Source organism: Pseudorca crassidens, chromosome 16, assembly GCF_039906515.1.
Source record: "Pseudorca crassidens isolate mPseCra1 chromosome 16, mPseCra1.hap1, whole genome shotgun sequence".
NCBI classification, from domain to species: Eukaryota; Metazoa; Chordata; class Mammalia; order Artiodactyla; family Delphinidae; genus Pseudorca; species Pseudorca crassidens.
The window spans coordinates 78164303-78182224 of record NC_090311.1 but is presented as its reverse complement, the minus strand read 5'-3'; the positions used below and the strand labels follow the sequence as shown (position 1 = coordinate 78182224).

Genomic DNA, 17922 nt, shown 5'->3' with positions numbered 1-17922 from the left:
AAAATGCTGATTCTTGGTTCACATCCAGATCCCTTAAATCAGAACATCTGGTAATGGACCCAGAGAATCTGCATTTTTACCATCCCCCCTCCCCACCCAAACCAAAAGTCTGCCGCTTTTATTTTTGTCAAATCATTCATTTAAAAAATACTCAGGGACTTCCCTGGCGGTCCAGTGGTTAAGACCTCACCTTCCAGTGCAGGGGGTGTGGGTTTGATCCCTGGTCGGGGAGCTAAGATCCCACACGCCTCGCAGCCGAAAAACCAAAACATAAAACAGAAGCAACATTGTAAGAAATTCAATAAAGACTTAAAAAATGGTCCACATCCAAAAAAAAAAAAATCTTAAAAAAAAACTTCAAACAGGGACAGAAACTGAATATTCGGGCATTCGGGATTCAGAACACCATAACACTATGACACTGAATAAAAAGTGAGAAAAACATGTTTACACGGTTACCCTCAGTTATCTTCAATTTTACTTAACAATCAGCATTAATTGCTTCAATCGACGTCTCCCTCATTATCGGGCCACCTGAGACACCTTTTGTGTTTTTTGCTTTTAGCAGTTTTGCCACTTTGGAGCAGGTGCAGGCAAGAGAGCACCTGGCAGAGGTCTACTCAAATTCTCCTGTATGAAAAAGAAGCAAACACCTTTCTTAAGGCAAAAGGCTGCGGGAAGCTAACGCTCTGATTTCCAGCATATTGAGAACCCTTCCTTAAGATACGCCTCACAAAGACAACCCCCAAACCCTAATTTACCAGCCAGCACCTCACTGCTGATGGAGCCACAAGATCAGACACAGACCTCCGGTCTCGTACTTGGGCTCACCTGGCGACGCCACTTAGCAGACCGAGTACAAGCTGGGTAAAAATACGGCGGTCCTGAGCGAGGGAAGATGCGAGGGGTTCTCTAGTCCGAAAGTCGAGGAAGTTAAGTCTCGTCCCCCTCGCGATCCACACGTTTGTTGCAGGCCCGCGGGGTCTGTCACCTCCTCTCCACCTGCCCGCCGACCCCCTGAGCTCGCCGCAGGGAGGGCTTCCCCATTTCTCTGCGTGCTCTCTTCCCAAAACAGCCGCGGAGGTTTTCATTCCCGTCCCATCTCCCGCCACACTCTCAGCCGCTTAAACATCAGAAAGACAGAAACGAAAACACCTCCGGGGACCGTCACCATCTTCCTCATTCTCCTGCCATCACCCCAGGAGTGTCGCCAGCCCCGTACGCCGCGAGCGGCTCGCAGGCGTTTCCTGGGCTCAACGATCACGGTTTCAGCCCCCCTCCCCGCCCCCCCATCTTTTCCGCTCGCCAGAAACCACGCCGGGCTCCGGCTCCGGCCCTCCCGCGCCTCAGCCGCGGCCCGGTCGCCGCCGCTGCAGCCGCCGGCTTTCGGCCGGGGGTCCCCGCGCCGCCATCACTCGGGCTCACCTGGGCCTCGACGACGCTCGGGAGGAAGCTCAGGGTGACCAACAGCTGCAACGCGGCCGCCGCCCCCTGCCCTGCGCCGGCCCGCCCGACCCCCCGGCTCATGCTGACCTCTCCCCTCGCCGCGGCCGGCCGGGCCCCTCGGGGCCGGAGAACGGCGGGCGGCCCGGGCGACGACCCAAGGGAACAACTCCCGGCGGCCGAGAGACTCCAGGGTCAGAGGTCTGCACGCCCGTCGGGAGGTAGGGGACGCTCTGCCTGACGCCCGGCAGCTGTGAGCGAGGCTGGTGAGTCGAGTGCCCCCGACTTCATCCCCAGGCGGCCCCGCCCCCGGCCTCCCCTGCGCCGGCCCCGCCCCCTCCGACCGCGAGGCCTTTTGGGAGTTGTGGTCCCGCGCGGCCGGGAGGGCGCCTCAGGCCGGAAGGCGGGGCCGGCGGCAGGGGAACCCGGGAACTACAACTGCGGAGACCGCTCCGCCTCCCCGGGGCTTCGGACTCCAAGGCGGCCAATGACTGGGGACCACGCGGGCCTCCAAAACAAGAGGCTGTGCGGGCGGTGCGGGCGGTGCGGGCGGTGCGGGCGGTGCGGGCGGTGCGGGCGGGTGGGAGGGAGCATCCTCCTTCGCAGCCGGCCGCCCGCTGCGCCCCTTCCCTTGGCAGTTGCTCCTGGAAACGGAGCGAAGGGGCCCCACCCTGTGTCTTCGCCCGCTGACACCGGACGGCCGCGAGGCTCCAGGATCTACGCAAATGAGAAACGAGGGCTCTTCGATTTTAAGTGTCGGGCGCTTTCTTTGTCTCACCCACTTTTCTGTAGCCTCACATCTACCGCGGGTGCCTGGATGAGCCAGCCACCTGCGACTTGTGGAGATGGCTTCGGCTCCTCCTTCATCTTATACGCCCCAGACGTGGATGTCGTCCTCTGCCTCGTCCAGCTCCCACTCCTATGCTGACACGTACAAACATAATTATATACATAATTACATACATAATTACAAACACAAAGGATGGGACGTAACCCAAGTTCATAATAAAATCTGGGAATGGGGATGAACACACAGAAAATTTTGGAGTGATAACTGGGTTCAGCTCCCACCTCTAAAACATCCTAGTTTGTTCTGTGGCTTTAGACAAGTTACTTAACCTCTCTGAGCCTCAGTTTGTCCGTCTATAAAGTAAACACACTAATACCCACCTGAAACATTGTTCTAGCATTGCATAAGATTATAAACATAAAGGGCTTAGTATGGTGCCTAGTATAAAAGAAATGTTCAGGGCCTCCCTGGTGGCGCAGTGGTTGAGAGTCCGCCTGCCGATACAGGGGACACGGGTTCGTGCCCTGGTCCGGAAAGATCCCACGTGCCGCGGCGTGGCTGGGCCCGTGAGCCATGGCCGCTGAGCCTGCACGTCTGGAGCCTGTGCTCCACAATGGGAGAGGCCACAACAGTGAGAGGCCCGTGAACCGGAAAAAAAAAAAAAAAAAATGTTCAATAAATGACAGCTGCTATTAGCTTTATTAATATTCTTGATTTCTAGTAAACTAGTAATACATCACCTTACATTTATGCAGTGTGTATTAGTTTCCCACCGTTTGTATAACAAATTACCACAGATTTAGTGGCTTAAAACAAATTTATCATCTTACAGCTCTGGAGGGCAGGAGTCCAAACTGGATCAGCAGAGCTACATTCTTTCTAGAGGCTTTCTCTAGGGGACAATATGTTTTTTGCCTTTTCCAGCTTCTAGAGGCCAGGCATTCCTTAGCTCATGACCGTGCATCATATTGTCACGTTTCACTCCCTCTGCTTCTGTTGTCACTCACTCCCTCTGCTTCTGTTGTCACATGCCTTCTCTTTCTAAACCTAACTCTACCGCCTCCCTCTTGTAAAGATCCCTGTGATTCCATTGGGCCCACCAGATAATCAAAAATAATCTTCCCAACTCAAAATCCTTAACATAATCACATCTGCTAAGTCCTTTTCGCCACATAGGGTAACATACTTTCAGGATCTGGGGATTAGGGCGTGGGCACCTTTGGAGGGCATTAATCAGCCTACATATATCTTATGAAGCACTTTCATAGTGCAAAATGAAAATGCAGGGTCCTGGCTCAAAAAATAGTAAGAATTTCAAGAGAGAGACAGCAGAGCATTAAGGCCAAGGGCAGTGCCCTTCTGAGCACAGGTCACATGTCCAGAAGCCAGCCCTGCTGTCCTATTCCTTTTCAGCACCTCTTTCTCCTGCCTGCAAACATGTCTAGCTCATCCCTAGCTTAAAAACAAAAAGAATTTTTACTTGATTCTTCCAAATACTTTTCCATCCCTCCTCTTTTTTTCTTTGCCAAACTTATATTTTCTATCCTCCCGTTTCCTTCTTTCCCTCATATAAACGTACTCTGTCCCCATCAGTCTGCTAAAGCTTTGCTCTTATCAAGTCCAGTGGACTTTCCTCAAGAGTCCTTGTCTCTGTTCAGCGTTTTATGTTACTGGTAACACATACATCCTGGGATGATGTTATAAAAAAATGCCGGGAAATTTTTGTTGTTGTTAAAAAGAGTGGATTATAAATTTACTTGTTATAAAATCTCAGGTCCTTGAATAGATCTTTACTCTTGGGTCCTCTCTTGGATGCGCAGTTTGAACCTTTCCATCCCTAATGCTATGGTTGGAAGTTGTAACAGAAGTAAAGTGTATGTGCTAATTCCCTTTGGTTGCAACCCACAAAAATCAGCTCTAGCTAAAAAAAAAATTTTTTTTTAATAATAGCAGATTTTAAAAGTGTGGAATAGCTTATAGTACTGAGGAAGATTTCACCACTCACACCTCCGGAAATGCAAGTCCATCAGGACAGCATTCAGGGACTCCAAGGAGAGTCTTACCTAGGACACTGCCATTGGACTGATCAGTTCCAATCATTTTAGTCATTGTCCCTCCTATCAAAATTCAGATTTCTTCTAGAGTTTAGCTTCAGGGGAGGGAGCAAGCTCTTTGATTGACAACCACACAATACCACACAAAACGAGCAAGACATAATTACACAGATGAATAGTGAGTGCTACTGCCTTCAATCATTAAAAGAAGGGAAAAAGACGCTGGTCAGACAAAAGTGACAGATGTCCCCTTCAGGAAGTCATGCTTTTATTCGTGTACTCCCTTTGCACATACTTTTTTTTTTAACCTCAGCATATATTCACACATTCATTAAATTGTCCCAGATGTCCTGAGTGCAGAAAACCAAGAAGCACACCTCTGGACACTGGCGGCCCAGAAATAGTAACAATATGCATCCTGTAGTTTATGTAATTTTTGATTTACTTAACATCACCTGGATTAGATGAACCTAATTACCTGGAACTAAGGTGTAGAAAAGTTGACCACATTGCACAAATGGAAGAATTTATAGACCTTCCAGATCTATTAATCTGAGAAGGGCCAGCTAGGAAGACAATCAGTACAACTCCTTCATTGCAAACAATGACAATTTATAATTGATTTGGTTGGGACAGATTATTGGAGAGGGTTAACCTGGAGGAATAATCTTAGTATAGATAGTAATTCCACTAGGGCCAGCTATGACTGTATTTCCCGTGATTCTTAATGGAACCAAAATCAGAATCAGCCATGGATGACCTCAGTGTGCTTCAGCTTTTCGAATGAATAGCGTCAAAATGTGCTTAAGTCAAGATGAATAATAGTCATATTTGAAATGTAGTCACACTGACACCATGCACAAAAACAGATTTATATTTATTGCAGATTCCGTTTTGCTCTCAAGTACAAATGATTCCCCCATCTCTCGTCCCTTTGTTTCACCTCCCCTACTTTCCACTCCGCATCTCTCTTCTTCTCTGAGTCGATGGCCGAATTATCTCATCCCTGTAGTCTGGAGTGAGTCATCCAGAGTCTATGGCGGTTCCTATCACCACATTCATTTAGCACCAACAATCTGCTGCTCTGTATTAGAAGCTAGCTTTTCCTGTGAATACGTGTATTATAGACATCTAGTGTGTAACGTTGTAGAGGACTAGCTCTTCTTATTCTGTGTTCTCTTTAATAACTATCTCAGTTCCTATGAACAGTAATTGATAAATATTTGTTGATTGACTGGTTAATATTATCTAGGATCTTAATTTATCTTGGAAGACATCTATCTCAGAACCAATCCTGGGTATGGTGCCCTCTGAACATTTCCTATGGACAGCTGGGACCTGGCTTCCTTGGGCCGGAACATTTCTGGTGAAGGCAATAAGATGAAACTGGCAGCCTTTCTTTAAGGCAATGGATGACAGTTCTTTAGAAGTGTATTGGGGGATTAGCAAAAAAAACTGAGGGAGTAACACACTTGTCAGAGGACTGGTTGAAACCAGTTACTGGAAATTTACTACTTCAAGAGTTCTGTTTTTTTCTCAAGCACTTCTTGATATGTCCATAGCTAATGGTTGAAACAAAGGCTTGAGAATTTTCTTAGTAGATTACTGTAATGCTTAAGAGATTTTGTGAATTAACCAAATTGCACTAAGTATTTACATTTCTGAGATATCATCAAATTGTGTTTCTTTGATTTTTTTTTTTTATAGCTTGGTTAACTTGTGACTTCTAATGGAGGAAATTGTTGATGAATGGCTCAAAATAAAAGTCAAGGGAAGGGCTTTCCTGGTGGTGCAGTGGTTGAGAGTCCGCATGCCAATGCAGGGGATGTGGGTTTGTGCCCCGGTCCGGCAGGATCCCACATGCCGTGGAGCGGCTGGGCCAGTGAGCCATGGCTGCTGAGCCTGCGAGTCCGGAGCCTGTAAAAGTCAAGGGAATGGGGTGGAAATTTACACACCAGTAATTTTCACTCCTGATAGCAAGCTGAATTGTGATTAATGCACCTGCTGAATAATGACAGCAATCTGGTGTGTTTAAACAACTGTATTTGTAGACAGCACTGGTGTGTTAACAACCGGCCATGGCATTTTTTTAAGTGGATTTCTACTTGTAACTTAGTTATAAAGGGAATTTTTGCTTGATGATAGGATTTCTGAATTTTACTGAGGGCATTTCTTCCCCTTTTCTTTTCACAATAGGGATGAAAAGTAATCAAAACAAAAGAACTTGGCTGGCCTGTGGCTTGTTAGTTACCTACCTAAAGTATTCATTGCTTTTTCTTGAATATTTACTCAGCTGTGACACTCAAGTATTTTCACTTAACAGCGTTAAAGCTGATAGACTTAAGTTAGAATTATTTCCATTTCTAAAGGAGTTTACATAGTGATAATGCAGTTTGGATAAAACTTTATTTTATATAACAAACATATTATGGTATTGTGCTAGAAGTTCATATATCATGTGATCAGGGGAAACACCTATTAAATGTAAATAATTGGAAAAACTAGAATCATAATTCTGTCAATTTCATCCTCCTACCTAATTTCTAGAATTCAAAAGACTTCACATAAGCATAATTATGATTCTGCCAATTTCATCCTCCTACCTAATTTCTAGAATGCAAAAGACTTCACATAATCATGAAGTTCTTCACTGCTTCCTACACATTGGGACTGTCTGACTTCTATCCACTTTCCTACTCCAGTCCGTTCCACAAAGTGTCCAGGGCACACGACAGTGAGGGCTAACACCGAGAAAGAATGTTTGCATGACGTAAAAACAAACATCCCAGGAAGGAGAGAGGGACAAGGTCATGGAGATGGTGACTGCAGACAGGGAAAGGCAGAGAAGGTCATAGATGGTCATTCAATTCCTGTTGGAGGTGTTTCTCTGTCGGCAATGACTGAGTTCTTCCCTCCTGTCAATATGTACCCCCAGCCATTGGGAACCTCAAGAAGTTTAGTTTCTCCAAATTCAGTTGCTCCATATATGGAGTTCAGTCAGCTGCTTCATCTTTTGTGTTCCTGCTGCTTCTCCAATGGTCACATTCCCAATTCCTCCCCCACTACTGCCCTACTGTCCCCCTTCTCCAACCCCTTCCCCCAGTAGAATCTGGTTTTGATTGTCCAGTATCAGTTGGGAAGAAGCTTGACCACCTGTGCATCACTCTCTCTCACTTGCCAACATCTTGACTCAGATACAGATTTCATTTGGCCTTAACAGAATCACATACTTGCTTGTTTCCACTTCATATGATTTCCTTTTTTCTATTTAGGACATTTTTTTTTCATGAGGTATAGTTGATTTACAATATTGTATCAGTTTCAGGTACAACATAATTTTTTTTTTTTTTTTTTTTTTTATAGATTATACTCCATTTAAAGTTGTTGTAGGGACTTCCCTGGCGGTCTAGTGGTTAAGACTCTGTGCATCCACTGCAGGTGCAGCAGGTTTGATCCCTGGTTGGGGAACTAAGATCCCGTATGCCCAACAGTGCAGCCAAAAATAAAAATTAACTAATTTATTTATTTAAAAAAGTAAAGTTATTGTAAAATGTTGGCTACATTCCCTGTGCTGTACAATGTAGCTTGTACAGTGCTGTCCTTGTAGCTTATTTATTTTTGATAATCTCTCATAGATACACATTCTTCAAGGATCTTCTCCTTCTACTGGAGCAGGATGATGTTACATTTGAGATGTTACATAAAAATCCTGTGCTCTTTTCTGGAGAAAAGATGAGCATAACACATACTCTGCAGGACACTGTAAGTGCCCCTTACCTAATATCTCGTAGGATTGGAATCCGAGTGGAATTCTTATTGTCTGTGACAATTGTCCACGGTCACCCACTGAAGCAGGATGAATCACCATACTAAACTGCATTCTCGGGATTCCAGTACCCCAAGAATGAAACAGGTCATTTATGCCTCTCTTTTCTTCCATAATCCCAGGGATTCACTTTCCATTCTGCTAAACAATAAAATCAACTAACTATTTCTTAGAAAATACTACCTATTTTTATCAGTCTGAAGTTGCCACCAGGTTATAAAACCATCAGAAAACCCGGAGAAAATATCCAGTTATCTCAGAGATTACTTTACAATTACTTGAGAGAATATTTCCCCCCAGTTTTCAGGTTCTGCTTTAAAAAATGTCTGAAAATCTGATGTTCCTAGTCTGTGGTGCTTTTTTCAGACATCTCTGGATTTATCATACAACTAAATTAGAGTGATGCTTCACTGTACAAAATAATTTACCAAAGAAGTAAATGTCTTCACTGTCAGCATTTGTTTGTTTGTTTCTTTGGCCGCGCCACACTGCATGCGGGATCTTAGCTCCCCAACCAGGGATCTAACCTGTGTCCCCCGGCCGTGGAAGCATGGAGTCTTAACCACTGGACCACCGGGGGAGTCCCCACTGTAGTTTTTTCATTGCAATGGGTAACAATTTATCAAAAATGGTTCCAAGTTTTCTAATAACAAAAGAACATTTTGGAAATGAGTAGTTGTGCTTATTCAAAAACTTGTGTTTATACCTGACGGCTTTGTGAAATCATTTTTTAATAGACTTAATTTTTTTAGAATAGTTTTAGGTTTACAGCAAAACTGAGCAGCAAGTAGAGTTCCCTTATACCCCTGCCCCTTAAAAGCACAGCCCACCCTGCTGTCAACATCACCCACCACAGTGGTACATTTGTTACAATCAATGAACCAACACCGACACATCGGACTTACCCAAAGTCCATAATTTATATTAGGCTTCATTCGGTGTTGCACATTCTATGAGTTTTGATAAACGTATAATGACATGTATCCATCATTTGGTGGCCCTTAAAATCCCCTGTCCTCCACCTATTCATTCCTTTCTCCCCAGTGAAATCAGTTTTCTAGTAAACTTACTATCCTGAGGTTTATGTCAAAAATGGACAAGTCTACTTCAGCTGGAATTAATTCTAATAGGTAGATTAAAACAAAAGTGAAACATCAGAATCATTAACCTGTAATGATTTCACTCTGTCTGCATTGTGTGCTTTTAAGAGAAAATAAAATGCATAGTTGTGTCCAGTTATCTTACTAAACATTAATGATTATGAACTTGATCTTCTGACCAAAACGATGACCAGAAGGGCGGGATTTTAAATCTTGCAGTAAAACCAGGTACCCGGAGCTAAGTCAGAGACAAGAAAAGCATCTGCCACGCTGTCAAGGTTAGGGAAGAAAATTAAGATACAGGATAGCTTTGGGATAGCAGCCTCCAGCTCAGACCTCCGATATTATCCTCTGCCCTCACCTGTGAAGCAACTAGTGCTTCAGACAAGAATTAGCATGGGATCCTTTGCAGCTCAGCCTGTTGCATAAGGTTCTTATGCCACCTGCATTTCCCCATTCTGTATCTATGTAAAAGCATAATTCTGACTTACAAGTCTTTGAGTAACAACTGAAAAATCTCTTGCCTGTCCTGAAAAGTTTCATACAATTCATCATCATTTTAAGTAGAAACTTAAGAATGTGTCCTTGCTTGTTCATTTCTAAGACGACACAGAGCAGTGAAGTAGTCAGTTCCCTGGCACTAGAGCTCAGGAAAGTGTGGACACACATTCAGCAGAGGTGTTATAGGGGAGTTTAAGCATCAAATGAATGATTGGGCCAGATGATTTTTAAGAGTTTTTCAATCTTCACTTTCAGTGATCCCACCTAGAAAACAGAGAGCTCCGCCAAGCCTTTTGTCACCAACCAACCAACTAACCAACCAACAAAAAGCCTTCTTCTAACATATTTTAAACATTTTAGAATGATCCCTCTGATTTTCAGTATGAGCAACTCAATAAATGACCCATTATCCCATGAACCCACATTTAATAGTTTGAACAGGAAAGTAGCTATAAGTTGCAAATTCAGTGAATGGAGCAGCCAGCAGCCATATTTTCCTGATTTTTAAAAATAGATCTTGATTGGAGTATAATTGATTCACAATACTGTGTTAGCTTCTGTTGTACAACAAAGTGAATCAGCCATATGTATACATATATCCCCATATCCCCTCCCTCTTGAGCCTCCCTCTCTCCCACCCTCCCTACCCCACCCCTTTAGGTGGTCACAAAGCACGGAGCTGATCTCCCTGTGCTATGCGGCTGCTTCCCACTAGCTAACTATTTTACATTCGGTAGTGTGTGTATGTCGATACTAGACTACCTATAATAACGTGCAGGAAACAGGAATGTAGGATACTTTGAGGAAAAAAAAATAACAAGAAAAGCCTTATGATTCAAAGATCCAAACTAAAAAAATAGCTGGTGTTTAGAGGAAGGGGGGCTAATTATTGTGGGGTTATTTTAATAGAGCTGATTATTTAGGAAACACTTTAAACCATCCACATAGCCGTGTCAGAAAGAACTATTTGGGAGAAAGGACACCAGACTGTCTTGGAATATTAGCATACCATTTCCTTCAATGTTCACAGCAACAGCATTAGCAACATTTGGACTTTTCAGATTTTAAAGATAACCTTGTCATCCCAAAGTGAGTATGTCACCCATCACTATCATTATATGTAAGTATGATAACCAAAAATTTTGTTTCGGGGGCTTCCCTGGTGGCGCAGTGGTTGAGAGTCCGCCTGCCGATGCAGGGGACACGGGTTCGTGCCCCGGTCCGGGAAGATCCCACATGCCGCGGAGCGGCTGGGCCCGTGAGCCATGGCCGCTGAGCCTGCGTGTCCGGAGCCTGTGCTCCGCAACGGGAGAGGCCACAGCAGTGAGAGGCCCGCGCACCACAAAAAAAAAAAAATTGTTTCATTTGCAAAAAGCATACAGAAACCAAAGGATAGGCATATATCTCCTACGACCACATGTACCTGGCCTGCATCTACCTTTCCTCATTGCCCACCCTCCCCTTACACACTAGCCCTATTCCTTTGGCCAATTTAAGAGCGTTACCCTAACAGTTCTCTCCTCTGTTTCCGGCGTACCAACTTGCCACTCTGCAGCCTTCCTCCATCAGTATATAAAAACGTGCTGTAATTATGTCCAGCCTTTAAGAACACTCTCTTGGCCCTATTTCTGCCACACCTTTCTTTTTACAGAACACTCCATGAAATAGTTCTCTATATTCACTTGTGTCCAATTCTGCTCATTGTATTTTCTCACTGACCCACACCCATTAAGTTTTTGTCCTCACTACTCCACCAAAACTGCCCTTATCAGAGCTCGCCACAGACCTCTAGATTGCTGTATCCAGAGGTCACATCTCAGTTCTCACATATGTGACCTAAAGCAGTACAGTTGATCGCTCTCCCCTTGAAACACATTCTTCCCTTGACTTCCGGAATACCACAGCCCTGGTTTTCCTCCCTCTGTCTCGTTTGCTGGTTCTTCCTCATCTCCACAACCTCTAAATATGCTCTTCTTTTTTATTATTTATTTTCACTCCCTTGGAGATTTCCTCGTCACTTTACATGCCATCAGATGACAGTCACTCCCAAATTTCTGTCTCCAGCCTGGATCTCTGCATTCAGCTCCAGACTCATGTCCACCTGCCTACTTGACACATTCACTTTGATGTCTGACAAGCATCCCTGCCCTGGGATGCTCCTCTTGCCATGGTCCCCATCTCAGTAAATGGCAACTCCCTTCTTCCCGTTATTCAGGCCCAAATCCTTGGCGTTTTATTGTCTTTTTCTCTCCCACTCCAATCTGATCCAATAGCAAATCCTGCTGGCTCTCTCTTCAAAATACATCCAGAATCTGATCACTTGTCACCGTTTCCACTACACCACCCAAGTTCAAGTCACCATGATCTCCCACGTGGATTACTGTAACAGCCTAATTGTTCTTCTTACTTCTCTCCTTGCCCTGCTTTAATTTTTTCCTCAACAAAACAACTGTAGTACTCGTGTTAAAGCATACATCGATCATGTCATTCCTCAACCTTCAACGGCTCCCTTTTCACTTCTCATAAAAGCCCAAGTTTTCACAGTGACCCGTGAGGCCCTATGTAATCTGCCTGCATCCTTTCTTTCTTTTTTCTTGTAGCACATAATGGTTTATTAGTAAATTGCAGAGTACGACAAGACCCTAGAGCATCTAACCCGCGTTCTTTGTCATTTTATTTTTTTACATCTTTATTGGAGTATAATTGCTCTTTAACCTCATCTCCACTTACTTTCTTCTTGGCTCATTCATCTTCAGCCATATTTGCCTCCTCACTTTCTTCAGACATAGTGAGCAAGCTTCCACCAAGGCCCTTTGCAACTGTTGGTCTCTGCCTGGCATACTCTCCTCCAAATATCTATGTAACTCACTCCTTCACCTTCTCCAGATCTGCATTCAAAATTCAACTTCTTGGTGAGCTTTCCATATCTAGAATTGTAATCCCCCTTTCCCTGGTATTTCCTCTCTTTCCTGTTTTATTTTCTCCTTAGCACTATTTGAAAATACAATTTTACTTATCTTGCTTATTTCTTTCCTTTTCAGCTGGAGTGTAAGCTCCATGGGGGTGGGAATATTTATTTGATTCCTCCTCTGCACCCCTAGTAGTCACTCAATAAATATTTGTTGAATGAATGAATAACACTGTAGACTTTATGTCAAGTACTTTCTAATCCATGCTGAGTAAATGTCCTACAATCCTCAGTTACAAAAGTAACTGTAAGGCCAACTGGCCCGAGGCAGGGGAACGCAATCAGACTCACAGGTTGAAACTGACCTGGAGACTTTCCGGACCACCCAGTTCCAGGAACTGACCTGGGGACTTTCCACCCGGCCCAGCCTTCCCGCCTTTCGAGGGGCGGGACTAACGGTCCCCCACGATACCCGAAAAGACCACCAAATATGGAATACCCTGCGCCCTCCCGGATTCACCACACCCCTTTCCCTTCTTCCCCTATAAATTCTGCCCAAACCCTCGCCCGGGCGCGACTTCTCTGGCCCCTTTCTCTCGGACGAGTGAACGTCACCCGGGAGCGTACCCAAATAAAGCTTGTTTAAGCTCTCCTCCATTTTTAGTGCCGTTCCTTACAGTAACCTTGTGATCAGTAAGGATAATACAATTGCCCTGGCTGAGGATAAGACCATAGTTCCTGTTCAGCATAATTAAAACAATGTATCAGAGACAAATAGTGAAAGTAACCCATGAATGATTTTTCTGGTGCTCCAGGCACCAGGAAAGTACTAGGGAAAAGTATTCTATACTATTGCTGGTTCAGATGCAAGAAGTAAAAGGTAAAATCACAGCATAAGTATAATTAACCCAAAGTGTATCGTTTGTTAACCAATAAATGATTAGTACCTCCCTGCTGTACTTCTTCAGGTTCTCTCAGAACAGGGACTCATCTGGTGGGCATACAAATGGATTGAGGTAGAAAAGGAACAGTTGCAAAGGTCAGATTGACCCATGAAGCACAGTAAGTTTTGCCAAAATTACTTACCCTGCTGATGGTTCTTAGAAAGCCCAGAGTTGATCAAAAAGCAAATGTTTCTAGTTTTCATCTTTCTTTTCAGCCTTTAGCAAACAAAAACATTCCCTATAGTTGTACTGATCTATTGCAAATTTACGACTTAGTGAAAAATTAATAGAAATCCACCCGGACTAATTTAAGCAGAAAGGAGCAATGTGCTATAAGGATGCAGGAGTGACTCCAGGGCCACAGGAGCAAGGAAGCAGCCAGTCTGTGTTATCAAACACAAGTTCATGCGTCTGACGCATAGTTGAGGCCAAATGATACCGAAATGACAGAGTTTGGAGCAGAGAAAGGTTTACTGCAGGGCCATGCGAGGAGAACAGATGGCTCATGCCCCCAAAACTCCAAACTCCCCAAAGGGTTTCAGCAAAGCATTTTTAAAGGCAAAGATGAGGGAGGGGCATGGTTGGTTACTGCAAACTTCTTGGTGTTGGAATTCTTTGTTCTTGCAACTGTCGAGTAGGTTAGGTCACCATGTTCCTGTAAACCTCCAACAGGATGTTACTCTCTGTTCTGCAACTTTTTATCTCTATATGAATGGAAATGTGTTACACCCTTAAAGGTCAGAGCCTTGAGAATGGGCTATTCTGTATATTTCAGGCTATAGGCAACATTCTCAACTCAAAGCAAAAGCAATAGAATGCACAGGTTAAAGTAAAAGAAACAGGTCTAATATGGAGTCATATTTGTTCTTCCCTATTACAGCTGGAGGAATAAACTGGAATTAGGGGCTCAGATTCCTCAGGAATCTCAGCGTATCTCATCTCTGCCTTTTCTGGGTGTCAACTTTTCCTTTTCACAGCATAGCAGCTTTCTCTGCTTATGTGTCCACATAAGCAGAACGTGGCAGCCATTTTCTCTAAGATTTACTTTTCTTCCTTTCTAGAATGAGAATATAATCTCTTGGTCCTAATTCCAAATTCTCAGAAACTGCTTGAGCCGGGTACCCCCCCACAGAAGCACCAGATTTGTATAAACATGTATGCTATTGGAACTGTATAGATGAAAGTGGGCCATTGCAAGAATACTTAGGCGTGGGTGCAGATTGATTGAGGCAACCCAGCAGATCTCTACTATACTTAGGTTTCTTGGAAGTTCATGATAAAGTGTTATATTTACCATACTAACTTTTCTCTTACCCTTCCGCTAAGGTTCAGCCTGATTTCTCAAAAGTAGTAAGTATTTTATGGCAAGATTGGGGCAACCATTTTTACCTTGAGCACTTTGAGTCAGGGATCATGCTTGGCTTGTTCACTACTGAATCCCCATTTCCTATTAAGCCTGGGATAAGGACTGTTGATGTCAGTTGTTACTGTTACAATAAGGACTCAACAAAACTCATTGAATACTGCTGACATGGAGGGGGAAAAACGAGTAACAAGTGAGAGGATGGCATAGTTCCTCAATAAAAGCCTTAAAGGGCACAGATATTTTAGTTTCTCTGACCTTGTTATAGAACTAAAACATGTTGCAGTGGTAGCAACTGACAATACCCAGGAGGATCTGACATTAGTAGGGACCCCTGCAACAGAATGAATACATAGCTAAAGAGGATGTGTATTACATAAGCCCTGGTCTATTTCAACGATCCTAAATAGACTTGTCAAGTACCAGTCTCTTGTGTCCATCACGTCAGTCTCTCCAGAGATGGCTCCGGTGTCAATCTCTCTCAATTCTTTCAAGCTGTGTTTGCAGTTCTGGGATAGGATTTTCCTTTTCATTCTTGTATGCATGCTTATCATAATAAACAGACATCTGAAACAAAAGATCAAATATCATTAGTGATTACCCTTGGCTTAATTTCCCTCTCACATTTGGCTCATCCACAGAAACAGTAACATGGGAATTCCCTAGTGGTCCAGTGGTTAGGACTCAGCACTTTCACTGCTGGGGCCCGGGAGTGGCCTGGGTTTGATACCAGATCAGGGAACTAAGATCCTGCAAGCCCTGTGGTGTGGCAAAAAATAACTAAATAAAATTTTTTGGTTTCCCAGTGCATATAAAAGTTATGTTTACACTATACTGTAGCCCATTAAGTGTGCAATAGCATTATATCTAAAAAAACAACAATGTATATACCTTAATTAAATAGAACTTTATTGCTAAAAAAAATGCTAGCCATCATCTGAGGTTTCAGCAAGTCATAGTAGTAGCATCAAAGTTCACTGATCAGGGACTTCCCAGCTGGCGTGGTGTAAGAATCCGCCTGCCAATGCAGGGGACACGGGTTCGAGCCCTGGTCCTGGAGGATCCCACATGCCACAGAGCAACGAAGCCCCTGTGCCACAACTACTGAGCCTGCGCTCTAGAGCCCACGAGCCACAGCTACTGAGCCCTCAAGCCACAACTACTGAAACCCGCACGCCTAGAGCCTATGCTCTGCAACAAGAGAAGCCACCACAATAAGAAGCCCGCGCATTGCGACGAAGAGTAGCCCCCGCTCACTGCAAGCAGAGAAAGCCCGCGCGCAGCAACAAAGACCCGATGCAGCCAAAAAAAAAAAAAAATTAAAAAAAAAAGGATCACTGATCACAGATCACCATAACAAACAGAATAATAGTGAAAAAGTTTGAAGTATTGCAAAATTTACCAAAATGTGACACAGAAACACAAAGTGAGCAAATGCTGTTGGAAAAAATGACACTGATAGATTTGCTGGATGCAGGGTTGCCACAAACCTTCAATTTGTAAAAAAAGCAATATCTGCAAAGCACAATAAAATGAGGTATGCCTGTATGGGAATTATCAGATTCTGAGTTTAAAATAACTGTGTAAGACATGGTTAAAGTATGATCACATTGAAAGAAGGCCAAATTTTAAAAGTGAAGAAATAGCAAGGGTACTCCCTTGCTATCAAAGTAGATGTAAAAAAAGAATAAGAAACAACATTGAAAAATGAAAAATATAATCATGGATATTTCAACCTACATTTCAAGATAGATTAAAAAGTTAACTAGATGCAGGTGAGAGAATTAGTTAACTGGAAAATATTTCTGAAAAAATTACCCAGATTTCAGCATAGAAACTAGAAGATGGAGAAACCCAAAGATGACAAAGAAATAAGAGACATGAAATCTAGAATGAGGAGGTAGAAGAGACACTGAATCAAAATCCCTAGAGGAGAGAAAAGAGAACATGAAAGAAAGGCAGTATTCAAGTAGGTAATGGGGAACAATTTTCTAGAAATGATAAAAGTCTTTTATTTACAAATTTAAGAACCACAGTGAATCTCAAACAGGATGAAAAAAAAGAAATCCACATGTAGGGAAATTGCAGAATAGAAAGTCAAAGAAAAAACCTCTGAAGCAACCATGAAGAAAAGGCAGATCACTTCTGAAGGAAAGACAATTAAATATACTGCAGACTTCTCAAAGCAACAATGTTAAGAGGGATGACAATAAACAACTTCAAAGTCTGAGAGAAAAATAAGTGCCAACTAAGAATTACATACCATCAAACTTACCTTTCAAAAATGAGGGCAAGGGGGCTTCCCTGGTGGCGCAGTTGTTGAGAATCTGCCTGCCAATGCAGGGGACATGGGTTCAAGCCCTGGTCTGGGAAGATCCCACATGCCGTGGAGCAACTGGGCCCGTGACCCACAGTTACTGAGCCTGCGCGTCTGGAGCCTGTGCTCCGCAACAAGAGAGGCCGTGATAGTGAGAGGCCCGTGCACCGCTATGAAGAGTGGCCCCCGCTTGCCACAACAAGAGAAAGCCCTCACACAGAAACGAAGACCCAACACAGCCATAAATAAATTAAAAAAAAAATGAGGGCAAAATAAAAACATTTTCGTATTAACTAATGCCAGAGAGATTATCTGTAACAGATACTAAAACAACAACAACAACAAAAAATCCATAGACTATATACTTTCAAAAAAAAAGAAAAAAACTTCCATAAATGAAAGTCTGAAATATAAAACTGGTTTATGAAGAACCCTCCTACACTGTTGGTGGGAATGTAAATTTGTGCCACCACTATGGCGAACAGTATGGAGGTTCCTTAAAAACCTAAAAATAGAACTACTATATGACCCAGCAATCCCCCTCCGGGCATATACCTGGAGAAAACCATAAGTAAAAAAGATACATGCACCCCAATGTTCATTGCAGCACTATTTACAAGAGCCAAGACGTGGAAGCAACCTAAATGTCCATCAACAGAGGAATGAATAAGGAAGA

The 17922-nt window shown here is 43.5% G+C and overlaps 1 protein-coding gene and 2 long non-coding RNA genes across 6 annotated transcripts in view; 1 reads left to right on the top strand and 2 right to left on the bottom strand.

Annotated features, from left to right (window-relative positions):
* The window catches only part of ERO1B (endoplasmic reticulum oxidoreductase 1 beta), a 64020-nt gene extending 62446 nt beyond the window's left edge, over positions 1 to 1574 (bottom strand). For all 3 annotated transcript variants that reach the window (XM_067711020.1, XM_067711021.1, XM_067711022.1), the window contains exon 1: positions 1426 to 1574. In XM_067711020.1, coding sequence (XP_067567121.1) covers positions 1426 to 1527 — 102 coding nt within the window. In that variant the 5' untranslated portion in view covers positions 1528 to 1574. The remainder of the gene's footprint in view (positions 1 to 1425) is intronic.
* Positions 1575 to 1624: 50 nt separating this feature from the next.
* Positions 1625 to 17922, top strand: part of LOC137209382 (uncharacterized) — a 41034-nt gene continuing 24736 nt past the window's right edge. The window contains exon 1 of the long non-coding RNA XR_010936027.1: positions 1625 to 1709. This is a non-coding gene — a long non-coding RNA (uncharacterized lncRNA). The remainder of the gene's footprint in view (positions 1710 to 17922) is intronic.
* LOC137209381 (uncharacterized) overlaps positions 12457 to 17922 on the bottom strand; it is a 42496-nt gene continuing 37030 nt past the window's right edge. The window contains exons 3-4 of one of the 2 annotated variants that reach the window (XR_010936026.1): positions 15353 to 15496; positions 12457 to 13782 (exon numbers count right to left, since the gene is read on the bottom strand). This is a non-coding gene — a long non-coding RNA (uncharacterized lncRNA). Of the gene's footprint in view, positions 15497 to 17922 lie in introns of both variants that reach the window. The other variant, XR_010936025.1, reaches the window with a different exon arrangement.